Genomic DNA, 10,698 nt, shown 5'->3' with positions numbered 1-10,698 from the left:
ATTTCACATATATTCATGCAGAAATATGTTGCCAAGGTAACTGAGTCAGGAAGGGCTGTGTGTAGATACCCTTGAATTCCATGGAGGTGGAGAGGAAGAAAAAACTGTTCAGCCATGATTGATTAATGCACTGATAAGTGGATGATCACATGTCCTTTAGCTCTTGAACACTGATAATAGATGCACGAGAGTAACATTGTCTTCAGCGTGTGTTCCATTGGCTTTATTCTAATGGCAAACTATCATAAAATGTATTATGTGTCAGAAGTCTTCTATTACCGGGTTACCAGCAAATGTGTACTAAGCATCATGAATTCCAATATACTTTACATTTCAGAACAGCTCATTGTCAGTGTCTAAATAACAAAATTCAATATTATATGTAATGTCTAAAATTGCTGGTGTGCAAATCTGCAATCATGAAAAACTATATAATAATTACACATAACAGCTGAAATGGGAGAGACAACATAACATTACTGAGCTTGGAACACTATCACATCTGCATTTGTTTTGATGCTGACTTAGGGATTAATAGTTCTGTAAAGATACGACTGATACCACACGGTCTGTAACAGGCCTTGTTGCTCTAGTCTTAAGTTTTGTATACGCTTTAGCATTTCAATTATCCAGCCTCATTCTAGACTTTCCCAGAAGGAGTAATCACATTCAATATTAACCAGGATGTTCATTCGGAGCACATTTTCCCTCATTAATAATGCATACGATTGAAATTGCCCCTGCATCTATTATAATTCTGTTTATAATCTCTCCACAGGTATGCACGTCGAGTTCTTGGTTTAGCATCAGTCATGTCAGAACCTTTTATTTTCTTTTCATTGTTTATATTTAATTGGGCAATGAATAATGTAAAAAAGACAAAGTCGGTGCTTGATATGGCAAAAAACATGTCACAAACTTACTATAAGAGCATGTACACATTTTAGTTTGAACATCACCTATGCCATTCACAGAGACATTATGAATTTTTGGCACAAGTCTCATGTATGACATATATGTGATGTTAACAGGGGGATTAATGTGAGGAACTGCCTGGTGGAACTGTACTCAAACGTTTATTTTGCAGTGTTCATTTACAGACATCTGAAGACATGCAGAATCCATGTTATCTGATGAGTCTTAAGACCTGGCGAGCAGTAATGATACCTGTTTAACAGGTGAATACAGCCTACACCTGCATCAAGACATTTTTGTCTTTTAGTCATGCTTTAAATCATGAGTAGCTGACGTGGTTGACTCATGTCCTGTATAAGTGGAGTTCAAGTAGACCTTCCTTCTTCCTCCAGTAGATCGGAGCTGAAAAAACACTGCGCCATATGGCAGGAGTCCTGTAATTACTGACCCTTTGCAAACAGGACCAGCTCTGTTTATCTACAGAGGACTGAAATGTAGTCTAAGAGCTAAGGATTTCCTTGTCAGATTTCAAAAGATGCTCTTGCCACAGACACTAATCATTTATTTATGTGCCCTTCTGGGACCCACTTGGGAATGTCACATAGGTAAACAGCTAAACTGCAGCATTTTAATACTGATAATGAGCACAAAAAAAAAAAAACCCAATAACTCTGACCTGCTGATGTTCATGAATGAAGTAATCACTAATTTATAATGTCTATAAACTCTGTAAAGTACTTTGAGTTGTATGTATGAAAGGTGCTAAATAAAGATTATTATTATATTATTATTAATTTCCATTTGTTTTTAACACCCAATATTGATGTATTTATTTCTTCAATTAATTGATTAATTTGTCCAACTACCTCTTCAAATGTAACCTGCACCTTTATTTCCGCTAACCCTAAATTGTCTTTAATTGCCAGTGTGTATGAAAAGTGCTACATAAATAAAAATGTTTATTTGCCCTTAATGACAGCCAAGTCACTGACATTTTAAAACTTATCTTATGGTGAGTCCACTGACTGGGCTCTCTTGTAATCTTTGCTGTTGTGGATGCTGCTTCCTTTCTGCAGTGAAATGTTAGGGCAGCTGCTTGTGTTCGTATGAGGGCTGCAGGGAGAGAGAGGGGAGCAGAGTCTCCTGGGGCTAGAATGGCCTCTTTCATTGCCTTCTTGCCACTGCTTTGAACAAACAGAGGAACCCGGAGAGCCAAGACTTGCGAGAGATCCCCTCTCCTACTCAGTGCCTCCAAGGGAGACAAGGATTATCACTTCTAAAAATAATTACAGCACAACCTTCACTGCTGCAGGCGTTAAAGCCATGAGACATTCCAGTTGATGAAACACATTACCTCCACCCAGCCAGAGATTGCATATCTCTTTATAGTGGAGATAAAATGCGAATTCAAAAGTATGGACTCTGACAGCAGCTTTTTGCTTGCTTCTTTGTTAAGACACTCTGATATAACGACAAGTGTCATGTAGTCTGTAACCTCAGGTCCTGGCAAAGGATGTGATGTGACAGACAGTTCAATATCTCAAACCCCTGAACAGGACGGCAGCCGTGTAAACATGGGCTGCTCGCGCTGAATAAGCTTTGCTAACTGTCTTTTGAGAGTGAAGTGTAACACAAATATTTTTCATGAACTACTTTCTTGTTCAAAAATATAAAGGCAATTATGATTTATGTAAATAGCCATTGTGATAGTTTTGCAATGAGTTATTTAGTAACGTAGTTCCTAAATAAGGTGCAAGCATTCCTAATCACCAAACAGTAGTGATTATATTATTAGTCTATAAAGTCTTAGCAGCAAATATCTATTTATAGTACATAAATAATATATCTGGTATCTTAATGTCATTAAACAATCTTAGCTAAAATGTGTATTGGTATGCATAATCATTTAAATATCAGATGAAAACAAAGGGGCTTTTAACATTTTATTTTACACAATGTAACGTTTCTACACGATGTACTCTATGTATTATTCCATATAACAAAGTAATATACATGTCAATGGGATTATTTTAGTATATGCAGAAAATGGTCATTCATTTGTGCTTTAAAAAACATTGGAATTTCCAGTCCTTTATGTTACGGTTTTCCCCAGACAATGTAAAAGTGCTATGTCCAAGAAACAGAAAATTTTAAAAGGTCTGAGTTTGCAGTCTGACATATAAGACATAAGATCAAAATATGATCTGTAAGTTCACCAAAACCAATGCAATAAGCTTTAAAAAAGTCTTCTTATAGTGTGCTTTCTAGAACCCACTCTGACCGAGACAGTGAGTCTTTTCCATGGAGTCTTCCTGAAGTATTCAGTTGGGGGAGATCCCCACCACTCATGGACAGACTCCGTTTGGAGCGAAGGCTACCAGTCTGCTGCTGGTAACCTGCGTAAGCGGTCTGCTTGCAGGAGTCTACGTTCAGAGAGTGCCTGCGGCTCACTCTCATGCACCCCACCGGAACCGTCATGTAGTTGTGGAAGGATTCGATCTGGGCTCGCCTGGACGCCGGTGTGACCATGGTGGAGTAGGTGCGGACTTGGGTGGATGAGGGACGTGCCTTGGTGGAGTTGTTCTTGTTGACGTTGTCGAGCTCGGTGCCGGGCTGCGTTTCAGACTTGAGCGTGCCGGCGGGCTTGAGTGCGGTGGCGTGGGCGGGGCGGCGTGAGCCGGGCGAAGCGGGATGCCAGCTGTGACTGGTGGCTGAGGTAGTCACGGTGCAGTCGGGCAGCGCAGGCTTGGCTGGCCGAGGCGCAGACGCCGGTGCCGGCGCAGACTCCAGCTGCGGAGACACCTTCCGGCACGAATCCCGCTCTGCGCCCAGGACCTGTTTGGACATGGACTTGATGATGCCACAACCCTGCAGCTGCTCGCTCCTGGACTGGGAACGGATGTCCCCGAGCTCCACGCCTTTATCCGCTCCCTCCTGGTTGCACACTCGGTAGCGCACAATGAGGAAGATGATGAAAGACAGGACAGAGGCCACGATGATACCCCCTATGATGACGACAATGGTGCCTCCAAGGAACTGGGACTGCATGAAGTGGCAGCGCAGGTACTGTGGTTCCGTGGCAAAGTGGACACACCCCACCACACGCGTGGCTGTGAGGGTGGTCATGGCATCATCGTAAATGGCTAGCACACAGAGGTCGTATAAAGTCCCAGCCGCCAAATTGTTGACCAGGATGTTTTTGCTTGCTGGCGGAATCATTCTGCAAGGAAAACATGGTTTAGCTTGGAGTTACCAGCTTACATTCCAACCAGAAAATAATGCAGTCTATTGCAAAGATATTCTGAATGGAGTTGTAAGCATAATACACATGTGACTTCTAATTATCACACCCTCATCCACAACGTCTGCCTGCCTCAGGGGTCTGACACCTGTCTACACCCTGTTTCTCCTCCCCACCTGCATCTGCTCATCATTATGCATAAGGACAGGTGTCTCTACTCCTGTGTTTGCTCTAGCTGTGAGGTCAGATTCTGAGCTGATATTTCCCTGTGTTCCCTGTTTACCTTTCTGTATTCAGACCTTAGCCATTTTATCTTGTTTCATTGAATGTGGCCTGTCCTGCTGGACCTTAGTGGTCTGAGTATCGATGTTGGCAGTTAACGTCCACGGAGTTTGCTGAATCTGAATTGTTTGTAATCTCTTTGTTAAATAAACCTAACCTAACACATGCATCCTGTTTCCCACTGTGCTTCATAACATTAAATCAGAAGTCACTGGCCTACCGCCCAACATTTCCCCACTGGTGATGAAGAACCTGAAAGCTCTCATGCAGTCAAGACTCCTTTTGTGAGCTGTCTAACCTCTGCAGACTGAATAAGGTTACACTGCTGAGTTAGTCCATAATCCTTCTAACTTCCTACCTAGTCTTAAAGACTAACAGTCTTATAGACTTACAGTCTTATAGACTAACAGTCTTATAGACTTTCAGCCATTGAAACCGCCTAGTGAGACTGAAGTATTGTTTTTGTACTGAACCCAGTCTAAATATCTAAAGATATAAATATGTATTTCAATGGGTCTATTTCAACTGATATTTTTTTTATTCCATTTTACTCTTCATTTAGAATGGAGGATGTAAATTAAACTTCCAAATAGGTTTATGTCAATATATAAAACAACTAATATAAATAACATCTAAATAATCTTACCTATAAACTAGAGAGTCATCATAAGTGCCATTGTATTGGATTTGGAACATCCGAATTCCTGGAATATTCCTTTGCAAATTGAATTTCACCAGTGCTGAAGAGGATGTAATTTCAGAGATCAACACCCGCTTCTCCTGCCCAGTTTTGGTGTTGGTGATTGGAGAATCACCATCTCCACCCATCCTGGTTGATGTAGCAATGTCTGAGGAGCCAGGGTCAGGCTCCTGTATTAGACTTGTGTCATTTGTAAAATGTGGCAGTTTGGTGATAAGCAACTCCACTGTTTGCTGAGCCTCTCCAGATGGGTTGGATGCCACACAGGTGAAAGAACCAGAGTCCTTCACTGTGCTGATGAGGATGTCCAACGTACCATCACTGTGGACCACCGTTCTGGACGAATTAGACACAAGCCTGCCATCAGGGGCAATCCAGTGAATGATGGGATCTGGGTCACCGCGGGCTTTGCAGCGCAGGGTAACATGCTGACCCTCCAGTGCTCGTGTTTCCTGTGAGTGGCGAGTGATGAGGGGAGGCTCACACAGAAACTCCTCCTCAGAAACAGTCCAGAAGTAGCGTCCAGAGAGGTGCTGTGGGGCTGCGCAGGTCTCCAGGTCATCCTCTCTACGCAGCCTCCTCAGCCACAGCAGCTCGCAGTTACAGCGCAGTGGGTTCCCCCCAAAGCTCAGCGCAAAGGAAGATGGACCTAGAACACCAGAGGTGGCCAAAACCCCTGCCCGCTGGAAGACTGGATCAGGAGGAAGTTTCTGGAGCTTGTTGGATGTCACATCTAGCCGTTTGAGCTTCGAGAGTCCTGAAAACGTCCCCTCTGGTATGTATTCAATCATGTTGTGGTCCAGGCTTAAGGTATGTAGGCTGGTCATATGCTGGATGGCCACCCACGGGGCACTCTCTAGGTTGTTGTAGGAGAGGTCGAGCTCTTCAAGGGCCAGGAGGTCATTAAAAGCCCCGATGTGGATGTGAGTGAGCTGGTTGTTGTTCAGAATGAGATGGTGGAGTTTGGACATGCCGCTAAACGTATCGTTTGTGATGCGTGTAAGACGATTGCTGTCCAGATGCAGGGCACGCAAGTTCTCCAAATCATTGAAAGCATGAGGTGTGATGGAGCCTATTGTGTTCCTAGAGAGAGTCAGGTCTACAAGTTTGGTCATGTTGCCAAAGTCCTTTCGTTTGATGCTTGTGATGAAATTGTCACCTAGCCGCAGTTCAACGGTGTGTCTGTCAATGTTTGGTGGAACAAAAAGCAGGCCTTTCTTATCACACAAGGTGGCCAGGTTGGGAGACAGCACCTGACAAACACAACGTTTGGGACATATCTGGATCTTCTGGGCTTTCACTGCCATGATAATGACCATGAAATACACAAATAGAGTCTCCATCTGGTTTTATTATTGGATAACACACCTGTGAAAAGAGAAAAACCAGAATTCTTCAGTGTGGATTTCATGCCTATCAAAACAAATAGTCTATGACAGAGCAATAAAAACAACATTAATGTGCAAAAGGTCATGTCTTCTGATAGAAGTACAGCTCTAGTATAGTGCATGCCCTTGTTTGCAAGGACTTGCGGAATGTTCCATACCATTCAAAATCTGTAACCTTCTCTTGTCATATAGCACAAAGTCTCCAGAAATCAGAATTAAAAGACATGCAAAAAGGTGTCTGGGGGCAGTTGTACTGATGTCCCTGCTGCACTAGGGCAGGGTTTTGATATGATAATGCTTTGCTTTTCATCTTTGTGCATAAGGAGATGAAAGACTCGTCTGCCCGTCCAGTTACTCATCGAAATTAGGCTGATGTCTCCAAAGATCATGTGGACACAAAAGGATCAGCACAGATGCCTTGTCAGTAGGGAGACGCCATACGGCTCATATTGATTTTCCATAGTGCTTTACTGCTGCTTAAGTTACTGACTATACAATAGCTTGTAGGTCAAGGGATAAATTCAATGATTCTTGACAGGCATATAACCTTGAGAAACATGCAACATTTAATACAACCTACGATTTAGAATGGTGGGCTTAGAATTTGTATAAGAATGGAGAGCTTATATACGTGACCTTACACATGTTTATTTCTGATACAGAAAAACATTTTTAAAAGGCAGCCGCACGCATTTTATTCCCATCTTGATATTTTTTTTCTGGAGATGAATCTGAAGCATTCTCCAGCTCCTGAGTGTTCTATGCAAACGCACACAGTGCATTACATTCTTAGTAGATTGATTTTCATCTATCTGAGTCAACAGAGATTCACATCTTTTAAATCTGAATATCTTACTATGCCAGGTTCTGAGGTTCACATTTTTTAAATCTTACAATGTTCTATCAAGGGAAATAAATCCTGTGGTAATTTATCAAAGTTGCAAAAGTTGCTTGACATGGAGATGTTGAAATATTGACTGCCAAATGCCATGATTACGGTCATATGAGACATTGATTAACAACTAGCTGTAAAAATAGGTCAAGAAAAGGAGCTTTTTTTGGCATCACCTGTAATTTTTATCTAATTGTGATTATTACACTTGTGCCAGCACACTGACAAAAGAAAAGAGGATTAAACCACATAATATATGAGATTAATGAAGCTAAACCAGCTCTTTATTTAAATAATAAAAATAACCTAAAAAATTAAGATTCCTTTACAACAATGCTATCTGGCTCCTTTTAGAAAAGATCCATAGCTTAATTTAGCTTCATAAATTTAGACACAATCTGATTCTGATCAAGCAGAGGGCTAATATTTCATTTTTCTTTGAAGCAATGCAGGTGTCTAGATACTGCCTTTTCCCAATAAAACGAGAAACTGACCTGTCATGTAATTGCTTAATGGCCTGATAATGACACTCTATTAACATGTCAGTGTACTCTAGATCGTGCCACTTCATTGAACTGCTGCTGGTCCTGTGTGTGCCAACCAGCTGACTGCTTTAGCCAACACCTCTCCATGCTTCCCAACAATACCTTACCCACTCCCCCAATCTCCAAGGACACACTCACACACAAACACACACACACGCACACGCACACGCACACACACACTCACTCACAGGAACACCACATCGATTTGTTCAAAGACCAGATTTTTTTTCCTCATCCAAGATTTAGCTGTACACAGATACAGCAGTAAATCATCTCTTGGGTTTTTTCATTTTTTGGAAACATAAGACTTTGAGTGCAGTTTAGAAAAGATGTTAAACATAAAGTACAAATTATAGAATAGAGAAAGCATAGAGAGGAGAACTTATTTGCCAAATTTGCAAGTCTTTGCATACTGTACTGTAATGGCTTTTTAAGAAATTCTGTCAGACTGCTGATAAAATATGATACACCTAATAGCAGAAACATTGTGGCAGCCCCAAGGCTATTATATCTGCTCCTTCTGCAAAGCTCTCCTTTTAGACATGCTGTGCTCTGCACCATGATGTTGTGTATCAGGGTCGTCTGGGATCAAGTTTAGACTGCAGCAATCAAATACTTAGGGGTATCACACTGTAACAACAGCTTTTTTCTAATGATGTATTTGCTATATAGTTTGGGCCAAAGAGCAAAGGACCCCCAGACAACTCTTAATGCAAGAGTTTCTTTGAATTGAATGAACATAACTGGCCACTAACTAGCAAATAAGCACAAAAGAATCAAAGGGGAACTGCACACATAAACACTTCCAGAGCTTTTTAGGGTCCAGTTGTTAGGAAAATGGGATCTGCCAAAGGGACTTTCATGGTTTGCCTGGTCATTGGGGCAGTGTGAATCAAGACACAAAGTATTTAGTATAAAGTATTTATGTATTTCTCATTAGCAGCATATTAGCAATACAAAAGATGCCACTAATCTCCCTGTGAGAATGACAATGTCCCACTGTCTGTTTTTTGTTTGTTTGTGCGTGTTGCTGACCCCGTAATATACGCTGCCTTCAGTTATGATGTGTTTGTAATCTCTCTGAAGATTAAGAATGGGTTGTGCTGCCTTGTAACCTACATTGAAATTACCCAACTGCAGATGACTGAATAAAAGACCATTATAGGGTGAGTCTGCTACACTGTGTTCTGTAAGGGGGGGTCACCACCTACATGAACCATGTGCAACTGGAGGGCTCAAGTGTAATCAGCACAGTATCGTGCACTTATAAGAGATGAGCTCTAAACAGCAGTGGTCTCGCCAACAAGGTCCTCTCTCACAGTACCGTCAGAATTTTTCCTTAGAGCTTGTAGAATAGCCAATGTTTGAGGCAAATGTTTTAAAAAAAATCATACACAGAGGATGGTGTGAGTAGTAATATGGTTTAGAACAGGTCAGTTTGAGGCACAGGCATAGAGATCTTTAATAAGTGATTATTCCATATGGCCAAAACAGAAATCTACCATCTATACAAATCTCTTGATTTGATTGTATTGTCAGTAACATAAACAAATAACAAACAAATCAACACCATGCCACTGCATTAAAATATGGATGCCTCCTAATGAAGAAGTAATTAGTGACACATTGTCTTGAGAAGATTGCAGGTTAAATTTACGGATAAGCTGTAAACCAGTTATATTGTTATTATATTTGCATTCAAAGTTACAAAATGATTTGTAGGGTAGGAGATGATTTTGCATGCAAGCCGCGGTGTTCTGCGCTTCCATCAGGTAAATGGAATTTTGTGACCTTGCAGCTGCGCGAGAGTACATTCTTTATAAGGGGATATTTGGGATATTCTTGTTCACCTTTTCAAAACCGACACACGTGCCAAAAATAGTCTACTGATTAGCTAATTCTCATTGATTGCTCCAGCAATGTCCCCTACCAATAACAGCTGTACGCAGAAGAAAACCATTAGCTTACAACGCCTTATAAAAATGTACCTTGGGAAGATATCAGCCTTGCTTCGTGCGGGAAACTGCTCCCTGCTCACGCCAAAACCTTCTTTTACCTTGCAAATCACAGCATTTTTATCCAGTCGACCTGGGGATTGATTCTTTAGTATGACCCAAATAAAGATTAAATAAAATAATATCGGTGGAATCCACGCACGTCCTTCAGGAAACCCATCGTTGTAAGCGGAAAAATGTGCTATAAAAACCCACTCTAGAAATCCTTATTACAAAATGTCTCTTTGCCTTTAAAAATCCTCAGACACATTCTCCCCGTTTCGCAGCAGCTCCCAGTCTCTCCGCATTACGCCAGCATGCGCCGGTTTAACAGAGAAAACGCCTTTGTGGCGCCAGGGATTAGGAGACAGGGCGACTAGTGTTGAATTCGGATCGCATCTCAGCAGGCAGATGTTTTCAGTATATCACCCGCCCAAAATATGGCCTCCAATGGTGTCAATCTAGAATGACTGGGCAGGTGTCAGATACAGTCTCTATCCCCGCACCAGAGGTCTCTGACATATATTTTCCCTCTACTGTCGCACAATATAACCTGCAGGTGGACATTAATAGTTCAAACATAGGCTTTGAAGTAGTCTACTATGCAAAAGATGCATTGTTGAATTATTCCAGCCAAAGTGGTGGTGTAGCATTTGTTAAATTTTCTCCCATTAGTGTTCAAAATTATAGAGGATGCAGGAAAAATAAGTGTTTTTCTTATTTTTCCTGTATCCTCTATAA

The 10,698-nt window shown here is 41.5% G+C and overlaps 1 protein-coding gene across 1 annotated transcript; it reads right to left on the bottom strand.

Moving 5' to 3' along the window:
• Positions 1-2,845: 2,845 nt before the first annotated feature.
• lrfn5b (leucine rich repeat and fibronectin type III domain containing 5b) lies at positions 2,846-10,462 on the bottom strand. The gene is made up of 3 exons (XM_077016764.1): positions 9,952-10,462; positions 5,085-6,506; positions 2,846-4,135 (listed from the first exon to the last, which is right to left on the bottom strand). The coding sequence occupies exons 2-3, from the start codon at positions 6,479-6,481 to the stop codon at positions 3,166-3,168; spliced, it is 2,367 nt and encodes a 788-aa protein (XP_076872879.1). The 5' UTR covers positions 6,482-6,506; positions 9,952-10,462; the 3' UTR covers positions 2,846-3,165.
• Between the last annotated feature and the right edge of the window lie 236 nt (positions 10,463-10,698).

This window comes from Brachyhypopomus gauderio, chromosome 9 (genome assembly GCF_052324685.1).
Source record: "Brachyhypopomus gauderio isolate BG-103 chromosome 9, BGAUD_0.2, whole genome shotgun sequence".
In the NCBI taxonomy this organism is placed as follows: domain Eukaryota; kingdom Metazoa; phylum Chordata; class Actinopteri; order Gymnotiformes; family Hypopomidae; genus Brachyhypopomus; species Brachyhypopomus gauderio.
The sequence above is the reverse complement of the archived record's forward strand: the minus strand, read 5'-3'. Positions and strand labels throughout refer to the sequence as shown.

What these genes read in the sequence shown, in the direction of transcription:
- lrfn5b (XM_077016764.1), bottom strand. Translation starts at nt 6,481, where the DNA reads ATGGAGACTCTATTTGTGTATTTCATGGTCATTATCATGGCAGTGAAA. An exon ending in GATGACTCTCTAGTTTATAG is followed by an intron (nt 4,136 to 5,084) that starts GTAAGATTATTT and finishes TTTTCCTTGCAG; the next exon opens with AATGATTCCGCCAGCAAGCA.